This window comes from Octopus sinensis, linkage group LG1 (assembly GCF_006345805.1).
Source record: "Octopus sinensis linkage group LG1, ASM634580v1, whole genome shotgun sequence".
Lineage (NCBI taxonomy): Eukaryota > Metazoa > Mollusca > Cephalopoda > Octopoda > Octopodidae > Octopus > Octopus sinensis.
The window spans coordinates 40,676,723-40,693,490 of NC_042997.1; the positions used below are offsets into that span (position 1 = coordinate 40,676,723).

The window sequence follows — 16,768 nt, forward strand, 5'->3', positions numbered from 1 at the left end:
TATATATGTATATGTATGTGTGTTTGTGTGTCTGTTTTTGTCCCCTCAACATCGCTTGACAACCGATGATGGTGTGTTTACGTCCCCGTCACTTAGCGGTTAGGCAAAAGAGACCGATAGAATAAGTACTGGGCTTACAAAGAATAAGTTCCGGGGTCGATTTGCTCGACTAAAGGCGGTGCTCCAGCATGGCCGCAGTCAAATGACTGAAACAAGTAAAAGAGTAAAGAGTATATATATATATAAAGAAAAACACCATGCATAGACTTGAAGATGACACTAATATCGAAATTAAGTGCAACCTCTTTTTCGACTTGTGACCGCTACATCACAGCACTCTTCGAATGCTCTTGTAACTCAAAAGTAGGAGTTTGCTACAAAAATCTAATAAACAAAAGAGGCAGTGAAGCCATTGAAACACCAACATGCATCAGAAAATATTGATTATATCACATTTTCGTGGAAGGTATCACATGTGACCAGCAGCTGTTCAAAGATATCATCAATATACTACCTCGCAAAGCGACACGATGTTCTCTCTAAAACAATATACAATGTTATTCGAAAAAAGACTGTCCTGGAATATAGAGAATTTTGTTATTGAAAACATATATAAACATCACAAAGAATATTTGTAGAACATTTCCATCAAAACTTTTACAAGCGCAAATATAAAAAAAAACAATTGTAGTTCCTTGGGACAGGCAAGAAAATTATTTACTGTTATTGAGTTCAGTTTCCCTGCTTATGTGAATATCTCGACGAACAAGAAGAGGATAACTATGAATTACTTCTTCAAGACATTCAGCTACTACACCCAGATTATAAATTCATATTTATAAAAATTATAACAGGCGTACCTGGTTTTGTTAGTAAATGTCTAATTAACAACCTGAAAAAGCTAGGATTTTCAGAGGAAGAAACCAGTCTACTGTCACCAACTTTACAAATTCAGTCTGTAAGTGGAACAGTGATAATGTGCAAGGCTTTCTCAAGTTCAACATAGGGCATTGCTTTTGTTATCGACATTCCAGGGATTGAGCTTTGTATCTTTGTTAGACACCAGCTTCTTCATTGCAGGAAGACTTCACATATGTAATTAAGAATAGCAGAGACCTTAAATACATACATACATACATACATACATACATGCATACATACATACATACATACATTCGTGAGTATACATTTTTGCATCTCCAGCAAGAAATCCTTGGGATAGGTCAGATAATAATTTCGTAGATAATTCCATTGTTTCTCTTGTGATGAAAAAAAAAATCATAATGAAGAGTTGTTTACGCTATTTGGCAATATCTTCAGACGGTTTGTAAATTTCGAGAAAAACTATTTCTTCATGTTTTCGTTCTTTTTTTTTCTTTGCTGACGAAATAAATTTATGAATAAATATATGATTGTAAATCAGTTTTATAGTTTGACCTAAAAAGGAAACAAAAAAAAAGTTAAAGAAAAAGTGAAACCTTACAAAATATTCGTAGGAACTAATTCTACACTTCGGAATAAAATTTGAATTTTTTCTTTCTACTTCTTTTATTTTTGTGGATATTCGGTATAGGAAAATTATATTCCGTGCTTTATGTTTTTCATTTATTTTATTTATTTGATTTTCTTTTCTTTATCTTTCTTTTATCTTTAAAAATAAATTGTAACGTATTTTTTCACTAACAAAACAGTATTACTGACTGCAGCTTTAAGGTTAGCAGAAACAACGAATATAGTTGCTCGAAAGTTTAATATCCACAGGCAATACATATCTCTTTTTTCTTTTTTCGGTATAATAATTCATTTTATTAATATAAAAGGTTAGATTCGTGATGGTTTTAATTTCAGTTCACTGACATAACTGAAATACATTTTTACCTGAAGAGATCTAGGTCATTGGCTTCAAATTTTAAATTTACAGCCCTCAACCAATTGCCAGAACAGTTTTATCTTATCTGGCTTTTTTTCCTAACTACAGCGAACAGCGTCTATTATGTAGCCTCCTCACATTCATCCTTCACCGATTATATTCCGCAATTCCTCTGAGTGATATTACATTAATAAATATAGCACCTATATGACAATATATTTGCCAAATCCTCTTGAGCCATCTCGCATGGTTAAGAGTACTGTATACGCGTATATAAAACATAACACATAAATGATTGCATTCATTGAAACTGATCTTTTCAATATGCAATTTTTATTGCTACTTCCAAATCCTTTCAACGTGAAGTCAATATCCAATCATGTTTCCCAAGTGTTTGAACGTTTCACTACGTAAAGAAAAACGTTGATTTGAATAAGCTTGATTTGTTCGACACTAACCTTTCTGTATTGTAGTGCAAATAATACAACTATTTATTAGTAATAAAATTATAGTTATTGATTGATGAGTTCACTGAGTGTCAAGACTGAATGCTCAGGGGCATAGAACTGTTTAAAACATAAAACTGCTGCATGAACTGCTACTATGCATTTAACAAAATTAAAACTAATTCAATTAGATTCCAATATAGTTTTGTGCTGTATTGTATAACGGAAGCGTATATCACTCTATTCATTCTTTTTCTGTGATAGATTCAGTTTTAATTTGACGGTTCAACTAATGGGACAAATTGTCGTTATTGCAATCATGGCTGTTGTCCTTACAATTATGGTTGTATCATTTGTTTTCATTAGCCAATTGACTTTCAATCAACTGACAAGATCTCTGCTTTCCTGCTTTGTTCTGAGCAAGCAGCTTCTTAATATTCTGTCCGCAACATCATGCTTGTATTACAAAGCATGACCAATAATTAAATCATCTTTTCTCTTACCATTTTAAAAGATTATAAATATCCGAATTCTTCAGATCCATAAGTGGCGCTAGCGTACTTGATGTATCAAGCCAATTATTTTTAATTAGAATTACACCTTCTGTAGAGTGAATAATGATTATACAGGGTGGTGCACGAGAAAGTAACCCGGGTTCCATAGTATAGTGTACATGCAGAAGGAAATTTACATATACCACACACACACACACACACACACACACACGCACACACACACACACACGCACGCACACACACACAAACGCGTCAGCATACATGTACACTGCAACATAATTTCTTTTCCTCAACAGGCCCTACCCTATTTAACATTGTCCCGAAAGAGATCAAAGCGGAAAAGGATCCCATCAACTTTAAACGGGGTCTGGATAGATTCCTTCAAGGAATACCAGATAAGCCACCCGTAATTGGATACAACTCACCCAACAAAAACTCACTACTTGAATGGACCATAAACAAAACTTGACTTAAACAGGATTCAAATAATCCTATCAGGTGGTGCTATTAAGTTAGACATGGCCTGGACCAATCTTTGGTCGAAACATATCTAAGTTTATCTAAGTCTAAGTTTATATATTTATGAAAATGTAGATATTTTTGCTAATGAAGAAATGAATTCTATCGTCTTTTTGCAGGAAGCCGTCCACTTCAAAGTAAAGGTACAGTGGTTTCTGTAAATCGCGTTCAAGAACTGAAATCGAACCAATGGGGTTACGAAATAACCAGTGTAGAAGAAAAGAAAGTGGCTATGCGAGTTAGCTCGGCGTCTGATTGTATTGTTGGTAGATACCAGTTTTATGTGGATACATGCCGTGGGAACCAGCAAAATGCCGTTGATAGCTACCGCTTTAAGAACCCTGATGATATTTACATCCTTTTTAACCCATGGAGTCCAGGTATGATTATTTTAATCTACATGTATTAAGATATATGTACGTCTGCTTTTGATATGTAAGCGTGTTTTAACATTAGTATTTATCAATGTTTCTTTAGATGCTGTTGAAAATGCTTCTAGATATACAGCCATGTAAACGTTAACAAATGTCAGTAACGGACTCCCTGTGAGAAATTGTTTAATAAAAATGCAGACAGAATAACATTTCTAATTAATTCTAATCTACATCAAAATGTCTCCAAAATTTACTAAATTTTGGATTCTTTTCATAAAATTTATATTTTTATAATCTTGAAGAAATTTCCAACAGGTGTATGGTAGATGTGTGTGTGGTGTGTGTGTGTGTGTATCTTTTGTTCGAATCATTAGACTACTGTCTTGACAGATTTAGTCGAACAAATCGATTCCAGTACTTATTTTTAAAATCTCGTACTTATTCTATCGGGGTTGTTTTTGTCGAACCTCTAAGTTACAGAGACGTAAAAACCATCATCAGATGTCAAGTGGTGATGGGAGATAAACACAACAAAAGCACAAGCACACATGTATACACGCGTGCGTGCGCCCGCACAAGCGCACACATATACGCATACATACATGCACACACACATTCACACACACACACACACCTATATGAGAGGTAATATTTATCTCCACTTAAACATGGATGTTCTGTTAGAACAAACTATACTGTGGTAGTTACCATGAGAGAAACTCTCATTATGGCTTTCTGGTGCAAAATACACTCTTGTTTATATCGGGGAGATTAATCCCCATAATCTGTAGCTGCGGGATCATCAGATCACGTGATTTCGATCTTGTTTGGTATTGTTCATGATGGACACTCGACCGCTAGTGCAGCGGCAATTCATCTTCCACCAGCGATATATAGATTGGCAGTGCTAGAACAGGTGCTGGTGTGGCGATTAGCCAGTTAGCTTACTCTTTTACTTGTTTCAGTCATTTGACTGTGGCCATGCTAGAGCACCACCTTTTTAGTCGAGCAAATCGACCCCAGGACTTATTCTTTGTAAGAATCGGTTGTTAAGCAATGCTAGGGGGAAAAACACAGACTCACAAACATATACACATACATATATATATATACATATATATGACGGGCTTCTTTCAGGTTCCATCTACCAAATCCACTCACAAGGCTTTGCTCGGCCTGAGGCTATAGTAGAAGACACTTGCCCAAGGTGCCACGCAGTGGAACTGAACCCGAAACCATGTGGTTCGTAAGCAAGTTACTTAGCACACAGCCACTCCTGCGCTTGTTAAAAAATATTTATTAACATGTATGATTAGGTCCTCAAGTATGAAATTTGTAGTAAGGTATATGGTAAACTTTGACAGCTGCTCATTTTGCGCCATTACTATATTTTGACAATCTTTTTTTTTGTTAGAAAATTACTTAAGCAATTATTTATCTTTATTTATTTCCTTTTACGTACTTGTTTCACATTAAGTGAAATCTATAACGTTTGTCCTTTTTCAGCTGATAATGTCTATTTGGAAGACGAGGATGAACGTCAACATCACTGCCTTAGTGAAACTGGACGTATTTGGTTGGGGACTGTTGGAAAATTTTGTGTAAGACCGTGGAACTTTGCCCAGGTATAGAACATTTGTATTGTCGGTCTATTTTTACCTTCTGTGCTCTCAGCTGTGATATTTTTTTTTCATTGTTTTCTCTTTTTATGAAAGCACATGTACTCTTTCACTCTTTCACTTGTTTCAGTCATTTGACTGCGGCCATGCTGGAGCACCGCCTTTAGTCGAGCAAATCGACCCCAGGACTTATTCTTTGTAAGCCTAGTACTTATTCTATCAGTCTCTTTTGCCGAACCGCTAAGTTACGGGGACGTAAACACACCAGCATCGGTTGTCAAGCGATGTTGGGGGGACAAAACCAGACACACACACACACACACACACACACACACATATATATATATATACATATACATATATATGACGGGCTTCTTTCAGTTACCGTCTATCAAATCCACTCACAAGGCTTTGGTCGGCTCGATGCTTGCCCGAGACACTTGCCTATGGTCGACCCGAGACACTTGCCCAAGATGCCACGCAGTGGGATTGAACCCGGAACCATGTGGTCGGTAAGCAAGCTACTTACCACACAGCCACTCCTGCGCCTTATGTTTAGTACAAGTAACGCAGAGTGTTGGTAAGTTCCTGCAAGTTAAGTCTACGATTAATTCGATTCCATATCAAATATTATACTTCATATACTCTTCACCTAATGCATATTTGTGAGTGTATGACCACGCGTCTCTTCTGTACAGTTTCAAATCAAAGAATATCCATAAAATCACATTTAATGTATTTTAACTTATTATCTCATACTATACTGCTATAGGTATCTATACTGCTTTCTTCCCCTTTTCTATATTCTGTGCTATTTAGTGCAATTTGAATATAATGTTGAAATATTCGTAAACCTATATTTTACGAAAGCTTTACGCGCCATTCCTTACATTATTTATCCGGTTATTCTCAGTTGCACAATTCTGACGCTGGCATAGGCTCTGGAAGAGAGAGTGCAAGGGGTGCAAAAGCACTCACTAAAATATTTGGGGGACAATGAAACATCCTAGATTGGGCAGGGTTTTTTCACCCACTAAGCAAATGTCCTTCCCGCACTTATGGACGCTAGTTGTACATACAATCCATATACTCATATCCAAGTGTTGAAACGCTCATATATATTTGCATACACCTACGTCTGTGTTCACATACTCATACATCTACACACTCATGCATAGTTACTGAGTTGATTAAGTTACTGTATCATACGTTGCGCTTTTGATGGTTTGGTTATCTTCCTGCTGTTCATTTTTATGTATTTTGTGTGTGTATGTGACCTGTAAGATTAATATGGTTGTCATTAGAATTGCAGATTCATACGCATATCCGTATAGGGCTATAATATTCTTTAATTTCTTCCATTATACTTCCAGTTTGATGACGTGTGCCTTATGGCAGCTCTCGCTTTAATGGACAAGTCGGAACTCGGAGACCAAGCTAGAGGCTGTCCCATTCGTGTTGTCCGAGCTCTGTGTAGAGCAGTATGTATTATTGTGTTTTTCTTCGTATTTTTTAAACAGAAAATAGTGCAAAAAATAATGCTTCTAACATCTAATGTATATCTGTCCCTATTTAAAATTTCCCCTTCTTAAATACTCTACCGAATTATAAATCTTAATGGAAATTATAATGAACATTAATGTACTTTCTTCACCTTGGGATAGACTTTGCAGTCTTGAATGCAGATTATTTCACATCATAATATTCTTATACATTTTATTTTGCTGAATGTATTTAGGCCGCTCACACTTGGCCACTTACAACTTTATAAGCTTCTCGCGCGTAATTTTACACCATCACAAGTGATGTCTTCCTATTTGGTGTATTTTATCATTACACAATCAAGAAGGTATATTAAACGGATTATAATTCCATCTTTTCACACTATCTAAATCTTTGTCTTGAATATTAACACGTCTTAACAGCAATGCTTCTTTATAACTCTTCACTGTGAGAAACTGATACATTATTATATTAATTCTCGAAGTATTTTTATCACGATAGCAATACACCTTTATCATAAACTATAAATGTTCTTCAAATAGAATATTAACACAACTAACTATATGATCTGATATATTCAAGGTATGCTGATGATACTGCATCACCGTATGATACATTATCCTATCAGCATGAAATTACATTTATGTCTTTGCAATGCAACATTGATACATCAAAATTTTATAATATTCATATGTTCACAATATGTGACATCAGTATGAAACAAATGTGCTATGGAATTTGATTTATACAATAATTCTGAATGTGTTTCTCTAAGGATTAAAATACTGCTTAGAAAGATTTTAGATGTTTTTTTTTTTTTGTTTTTTTGGACTGTGATGTTGTTTTTCTAAACATAATTTCTTGATGATTAAATTTAAGCAAGATGAAATCAATTACATATTTAATTTTCTTCTGATTACACCTTTTTCAGCAGTCATACTTTAATACATGTTCTATCGAATTTCAGATCAATAATAACGAACGTGATGGTGGTGTTCTAGTTGGTAACTGGTCAGGAAAATATGACGATGGTATGGCTCCCTATGCTTGGAATGGTAGTGCTGCAATTTTGGAAGAATTCCTTAAGAAACGGAAAGGAGTAAAGTTCGGCCAGTGCTGGACATTTTCGGCTGTTGCAACTACTAGTATGTTATCATCTTAAGTAAAATTTGTTTCGTCTAATGTTTTAATATATCAGAGACACTATATTTATCTTATTATGTACGTTTGTATACTATTCTGTAGAATATCTATGTTAGCATATGCTATACTATATACAAAATAATATGATTTACTTAGACGTATATTATATGTTGTTGTATAAGTATACACAAATTGGCCAAAATACAGAACTGGAACAAAATACAATAATAAGAAGGAAGTAACTCTGGGTCCCACTTTTACTTCTACAATCTCTCTAGTGCTGATGGCACAACAGAATGTCATCATTACACACTGCAAAGTGGTTGATGGCAGGAAGGATTTCCACCAGCCGAAAATATCAGAAATCGATGGCACAAAGATTTGTGAACGTCATCTGAGAGGGCAATAAATAATTTAAGGGCTGCTGCAAGCAAAACTTCTAGAAACAATAGCACGACAAAGTTGACACATTCTATGTTGAAACTCCTTTGTTAAAATGAAGAATACCGAGCCTTAAGATAAACATTAAAAGCCACAACAACAAAGTTGACCAATTATCACTGACAAAGCAGGTATCTTTCTGAAACATCAAACCCATGTAAGCGTGGAAAAGCGAGCATTAAATGATAATGATGTTGATGAGTTTATCACAGAATATTTAATCGCCAGAATAGACTACAAATAGTTTCCTGAACATATTGCCACCATTTACTCGTTAGACGCACAAACAATATACAATCGTCTTGAGTGAAACGCAAAAAGTAAGGACATCCGTTGTGTCACGGAGAATTTTTTAGAACCTAAGTCGTGTTATTTGAAGAATTTTGTTTCCTTTTTTAAGTGTTGATATTAGGTGCATTCATAGGGCAGCGTGCTGACGGAATTGTTAGTACGCCGGGCAAATTCTTAGCGGTATTTTGTCTGCCGTTACGTTCTGAATTCAAATTCCGCCGACGTCGACTTTGCCTTTCATTCTTTCGGGGTCGATTAAATAAGTACCAGTTACGCACCAGTGCGTATAATCGACTTAATCCGTTTGTCTGTCCTTGTTTGTCCCTTCTGTGTTTAGCCCCTTGTGGGTAGCAAAGAAATAGGTATTTTGTCAGGCCGTACATTCTGAATTAAAATTTCACCCAGGTCCATTTTGCCTTCCATCCATTCGGGGGATGGGGGTCAATAAAATAAGTACCCGTTGAGTACTGAGATCGATGTAATCGACTTATCCCCCTCCTCCCAAAACTGTTGACCTTGTGTGCCAAAAATTGAAATCGATATTAAGATGCATGCATATCTGTGAATACAGACGCGCCACACGCCACCACACGCGTGCGCACCTCACACACACACACACACACATATATATATATATAAATATATATGCTGCACATATTTGTGCATGCGTGTATTTATAAATATTTATTTATATATATATATATATAATATATATATATATATATACACACACGTTTATATATTCATTTTGCAAGATTCTTGATATGAATTCGCGTGTTGAAACAGATATTGTTGTATTTGGGGGTGGTCATGTTGCCAGTTTGGCTAATGAAAATACAATATATAGTTAGTGATCACTTGCTTCAGCTTTATTTTATATTAATTGTTTAAATCATTACGTGACCGTATGACTCCGACAGCCATGCCTACGGTATCAAACATCCCTGTTATAGGGCCACTTATGTCATTAAGATATTCAAAAAGGGCAAATTTTTGTCAAGAGAAAAGAGGGGGGGGTGAGGGTGTTTTAAAAAATGTTAGTTTCATGTATATAGTATATACAATAAGTTATATAATAATACAATCACATGAAATCTCCATTGGTTTTGAAAAAATTGATGTTTATAAAGTGAGATAAAAGAAGAGAAACTACTCTGAATACGACCGACCGCCACTTCAAGACACGAACTTCATTCGTAAACAGTAATAATGATTGATCAAAATAACCTTTGAACTGGTAGAGAAAATTGCTAACAAGCCGACTGTTGAGAATAAAAGAGTTAACGGCAACCTGTTGTTGCAGTTTCAAACTCCTGACGCCGACCACTTTGTTCGACGGAAGTTGGGGAAGATGGTCTTGAAACCATAGTCTATGAGTCACGTTACAGCATGCTAAATGCATATATATGTGTGTTTGTGTGTTCATGTGTGTGCGTGCGTGCGTGTGTGTTTGTTTGTTTGTTTGTCAATGTATGTATACATAAACTATAACGGTTTGTCTGATTGCAGTCTGAGATTCTATGTTTGGTCGAGTATTGCTGACGGTCCATAATACAGTGAAATCTCGTGATACAACAGTGCCATCTGTCGGTTCTGACAAAATATCATCAACCGATAACCGTGCTTTTTGTCATTATTCTTCCACAAGATATAGGTGTTATAAACCACACACATACAAGTTAGTTTGAATGTGTTAATACACACACACACACATACATACGTACATACATATATACATACATATATACATACATACATGCATGCATCCATCCATCCATACATACATACATACATACATACATACATACATACATACATACATACGTACCTACGTACGTACGTACGTACATACACAGATACGTTCAAAAACCTAGAAACACTTGGTCTCACGGAACAAGAGCGAAAGAAATCCAATCCATTAGTAGCACAGTGGATATTTGTAAGACATTCTACAAATTCTCTATGTGAGAATAAATGCACGCACTTGTGTTCAATCAATACACTTTCTCAATTACATATTCACAGATACGGGGAACTCGCTTAACCCAAAACGCCATGTTGCTTTGTTAGAACCGGCTTCAACTCTCTCAAAAACTTAAACTAAAAAGAAAATCATACATACATAGATACATTCATTCATTCATTCATTTATAAATTGTAATAGTGACGTAAAACCAAATAGTGATACTTTGAAATCATGTAATAGGGACGCTTGATAAGGAAGGGCATACGTAAATGATGCATTTCCTATTATATTTTACGCAGACAGGAAATGTGCGTATTAAATGATTTTAAAATATCACTGTTTGGTTGACTTCGTGGCTACACTTTCTACGACTTGATACCAGTACAAACTAGCCAGTCAACACTACATTCATGCGATTTGGAGTAGTTTGCTATGGCACAAGTCGAGAATTCGGGTATGGTGCACCACGAAATCTTTATATATAAAAGAGAGGTTGTGTGCTGTCTGTCTCCTACGATTTAGATTCCTAACTACTCCCACATTTTGCGGTGCAGTTTAACCAAAACCGGGTATCTTATAGTCGTGATTCATATCGAGCCCTTCTGGGTATTAGCGCGCGTCTACGATGAGTCTACGATTAAAAAAAAATTACCATCAATTTTTCACATTTTTAATGCATTTTTGGCATATATAAGGGAAGTAACTCTCTAACAATTTATTATTAAATCTCAGAACGTAAAAAGCTACAGTAACACCCCCCCTTTGTGGTTAGCCATATTGAGATGGCTCTTATACTTTACATCTCTAAAAATGCTTATATAGTTATTTCCCTTACAAACCCGAGCAACGCCGGGCGATACTGCTAGTATATATATATGGACGCTATAATGTATGTTATACTATAAGAGGCGGTGAGCTGGCAGAAACGTTAGCGCGCTGGGCGAAATGCTTAGCAGTATTTCGTCTGCCGTTACGTTCTGAGTTCAAATTCCGCCGAGGTCGACTTTGCCTTTCATCCTTTCGGGGTCGATAAATAAAGTACCAGTTTTGCACTAGGGTCGATGTAATCGACTTAATCCCTTTGTCTGTCCTTGTTTGTCCCCTCTATGTTTAGCCCCTTGTGGGCAATAAAGAAATATGTAATGTATGTTATACTATGTGTGAGTGTGTGTGTGTGTGTCTGTGTGTGTGTCTGTGTGTGTCTGTGTGTGTGTTGGACTCTCCCGTTGAAGCCGACGTATTGGTGTTCAGCTTTTACCGTACGACCTGCGCTAGTGATTTATTTATAGTGATCGAAAGTTCAAGCTGTATTTATTTCACTCTCTCCATCAAGTTGTCTGAACGGGAAAACTGTGTATCATGAGTCAGGTGTCAAAGTGATCGCATAGCAACGCGAGATGAAGTGTTTTGCTCAAAAGTACAACGCACCATCTTGTCCAAGAATTGAAACCGCGATTACGGGATCGTGAGTGGAGCACCTTAACCAATAGGTCGGGCGCCCTCACATGTACATTAATGTGTGTGTGTATCTTAATCTCCATCTTAATGTGGAGGTTGTGTTAGAATACATAATGCTGCTTTATTTACCTTGAAACAATCTCTCATAAGGACTCCCGGTTCGTAATATCACTCGTAATTATACCGCTGACAGACGAGAATCTGGCTGTTCCGTCGGCCGTAACTTACGGTTCTCGTCTGTCAACGAAATGGTCATAAGTGCTTTTATGTATCACGAGTCCTTATGAAAGATCGTCTCAAGGGGAATAACGCAGTATTCTGTGTTCTCATACAGCCTCGACTTTTAGAGATCAAGATTACATTTTTGTATTAAAACTGCTTCAGTCACTATTAATTGTGTGTGTGTATAGATAGATATAGATAGATAGATAGATAGATAGATAGATAGATAGATAGACAGACAGACAGACAGACAGACAGACAGACAGATAGATAGATAGATAGATAGATAGATAGATAGATAGATAGATAGATAGATAGATAGATAGAAAGAAAGATAGATAGATGGATGGATGGATGGATGGTTGGGTGGATGGATAGATAGATAGATAGATAGATAGATAGATAGATAGATAGATAGATAGATAGATAGATAGATAGATAGATAGATAGATAGATAGATAGATAGATAGATAGATAGATAAATAGCCGTATATATATACGTCTATCTATCTATACATATTTATATAAATACAATAATATAAATAACTGCACACATATACATATAAATAAACATACCCATCCATACATATATATGTGTGTCTGTGTGTGCGTTTACATATGAATATACATACATTAATATATATATATATATATATATATATATATATATATATATACATATATATTTGTGTATGTATATGTACTTGTGATCCGTAGGAGTTTAATGCAGTAAAATATATTAAGCTTTAATGTCATTGGATAATTATTGTGCCTACAAAGCATATCGTACATGTATATGCATGTCTGTATATATATGCACATGTGTATACATACACACATATCGTCACCCTCTCCTAACTCCATACATAAATACTGACATAAATATATGCTTATATATACATGCATGTGAATTTATGTGTGCGTGCACGCGCGTGTGTGTGTGTTCGTGTAACCGTGAATTTATTTATGCTAACGTTTGTATGTATATATGCATACCTTTCACAATCAAGCGTTAACTGTTAATCAATTTTTCGTTTAATTAATCGATTCATTTTCAATTACTGTTTCGTAAGATTTCTATCGGTTTAATTTTAATTTGCAAAAAGCCACGATTGCTCTCTTTTAGCAGTGGTAACAAGTATGTTTTTTTTTAAATTAGTTTTTGTAGTGTTATTTTTTAATATTTGATGAATATTCTAAGATATTCATCGTTTATGTAAATGTGGTTTGGTGAATTATTACACAAACCATTTCTATGCTTGTAAAATGATATATCTATATAATATGTGAATATATATATATGCATGTGTTTGTGTGTGAGTCTATCTACAAAATATGCACAGTTTTAGTAAAGCGTCAGTGATCCTGATCCGTGGTTCCGTTACGATTTCTCCTCTGGACCCACTTCATAAGCATTTATGACTCCAGTTTACGAATCTCATTCTATCTGAAAATGAATGAACTCCATTAGCCTGATTTATCATGAAGGTACATCACGAAAAAAAAAAAATAATGATAAAGATAAAGACAATATAAAACGCAAAAGATAACGCAACTTGATTTATCATTAAAATAATATGTGAATTGAAAAGGTGCTCTGGAGCTTCAACGATGATAACAACAATAACAATACTGTATTATTACATGCATGTATACGTTGGTATGTGTATTTATGCATATATGCGAGCACGTAGTTCAAATGGTACGGCGTTTAATTGATGAAAATATACATAAGGAATATCAGTTTCGAATGTTGATACGAGGCCAGTGGAGTATGATGCATGATCAGTGGGGTAAGACACAAGGCCAGTGGTGTAAGACACAAGGTCAGCGGGGAAAGTCGATTACATTGACCCCAGTGCTCAGCTGGTACTTATTTATCAAACTCAAAAAGATGAAAGGCAAAGTCAACCTCGGTGGAATAAATAAAGAATATCGATTTGCACTAAGTAACAAGATTGATTTTTTAAATTCGTTAGCTTAGTTAGTGGAGGAGGCGTCTGTAGCTATGATGACCTTTGCGAGAACTTCCAATCAGGTGAGTTTGATGTAATTGAGGCAGAAAAACATGTGAGCGGAAAGAGAACTGATTCGAAGATCAGGTCCAAACGCTTACGAATGAGTTATCTTTTCTAAAAGAAGATATCCTAGTATTAAACCCGAGCACGTATTCAAAGAGTGCGTCGAATAAAGGTCGATTCCAGAGAAAATATCGATGCTTTAATTTGGTGAATATATCATCAATGTCTCCAGCATTGCTCAGTGTGAAATAAGTTTTAGGCTGGTCAATTAAGCTCCAACCAAATGGATCTTCGTTTCCTGTAGATGTCATTAACATTATTAAGTTAAATGCAGCACCTGCTCAATCTTTTATTTCTACTTTTTAAGAAAAAGCTATTACTAAGACTTGCACAACAAGATTCTACTTCTCTATAAATAGTTAAGCAAGACAACGTATATATTTCTTACCCACACAGACACACACATACACACGCACACATGCACACACACACACACACACACACACTCGCGCACACATCTATACATATTTATATAAATACAATAATATAAATAACTGCACACATATACATATAAATAAACATACCCATCCATACATATATATGTGTGTCTGTGTGTGTGTATTTACATATGAATATACATACATTAATATATATATATATATATATATATATATATATATATATATATATATATATATACATATATATTTGTGTATGTATATGTATGCATGTATTCACACATTTACATACACGCACAGATGTAATATACATAAACATACACAAATATATACATGCATAAGAGTGATTATATCTGTCTGCCTCTGTGCGTCACAGACTGTATTTGTGTGTGGCATTGTATATTTGAATATGCGCATGACGCACATTTCCAGATATCTCTGTATAAATGAGTAATTTGATTACAACCAACGCGGTGCTAACACAATCAGCCGTAGAAACCTACTTACAAAACACCAACAAAGTGGTTCTGTACAAAACATCATCTGGTTGCTCTGATAATATCTAGATCCGGTAAACTTTTGGCTAACCTTGATCGTACAATTAATTGTCTATAGTATTCGTAAACTTTCATACAATATTATATAAATAAATGTTTGAGCAGCCTTTTAAAATACACTTCAATTCTATCTAGTTGAAATAACATACTTGCGCTTCTTATAAAACTTTCCAAAGTGGATATTGGTATTTTTGTAAGATCTTCAAATTCTTCCTAGTACTCAGTATATATAGGACAGTATATTTGATCGAAGATACTCTCGTTATAACTGCGAATTTCTCACTTTTTAACGTTCGTTCAACAACATAAAAATCGGAGTAGACAGCCAGCCAGAAATGTCAAAATTATATCATACAACCTTAGAACATATGGCATGTTAGATGATGAGGTTTTAAGTTCACTATGTCTAGAAAAACACGGCATAGCCACGTCTGGAATACCTTATATGAACCCAAACAACAAAAAACATCTAACAATCTTCTAAAAATGTGTATTCGTATATGTGCACATGAGTATGTGCGTGTGTGTGTGTATGTGAATGTGTGTTATATTTCTGTGCGTACTGGAACACGCGAAAACAAATCTAATTATTTTATTCCTCTACGTACGTTTCAATGGTGTAACTTCTACAGTTTCGCTTCTTCAAATGGTAAACATATAACTCAAGATGTTCTACTATGGAAACCTACGGAAACTGCAGAATTATATTAATTTATTGCTTTTCCATTGATATTCAATTGCTGTTTTCTATAGTTATTACACTTGTATCCTATAATTATGTACATAGTAGTACAAATATAGTTTCTAGTTGTATGTAGATGGTTATATGATTTGAACTCAGAACATAAAGACAGACGAAATGCCGCCGAGCTTTTTGCCCGAAGTGCTTACAACTCTTATTTCTTTACTGCCCACAAGGGGCTAAACACAGAGGGGACAAACAAGGACAGACAAAGGGATTAAGTCGATTACATCGACCCCAGTGCGTAACAAGTACTTAATTTATCGACCCCGAAAGGATGAAAGGCAAAGTCGACCTCGGCGGAATTTGAACTCACAACGTAACGCAGACGAAATACCGCTAAGCATTTCGCCCGGCGTGCTAACGGTTCTGCCAGCTCGCCGCCTTCAGTACCTATATATTGATTACTACATACAATATCTTTATATTAATATATGTATAACTATATATAACATAGCTTTATAAACTTATATAATACTAATATATATATATATATATATACATATACATATATATATACATATATGTGTGTGTGTGTGTGTGTGTGTGCGCGTGTGAATATGTATCTGGGTCGACATGTTTACTGGAACAGAATCAAGCCACTGAGAATAGAGAACTCAAAC

The 16,768-nt window shown here is 35.3% G+C and overlaps 1 protein-coding gene across 3 annotated transcripts in view; it reads left to right on the forward strand.

Moving 5' to 3' along the window:
* LOC115212385 (protein-glutamine gamma-glutamyltransferase K) overlaps positions 1 to 16,768 on the forward strand; it is a 427,663-nt gene that overhangs the window by 363,367 nt on the left and 47,528 nt on the right. For all 3 annotated transcript variants that reach the window (XM_029781270.2, XM_029781286.2, XM_029781278.2), the window contains 4 exons: positions 3,470 to 3,730; positions 5,231 to 5,349; positions 6,717 to 6,824; positions 7,814 to 7,991. In XM_029781270.2, coding sequence (XP_029637130.1) covers positions 3,470 to 3,730; positions 5,231 to 5,349; positions 6,717 to 6,824; positions 7,814 to 7,991 — 666 coding nt within the window. The remainder of the gene's footprint in view (positions 1 to 3,469; positions 3,731 to 5,230; positions 5,350 to 6,716; positions 6,825 to 7,813; positions 7,992 to 16,768) is intronic.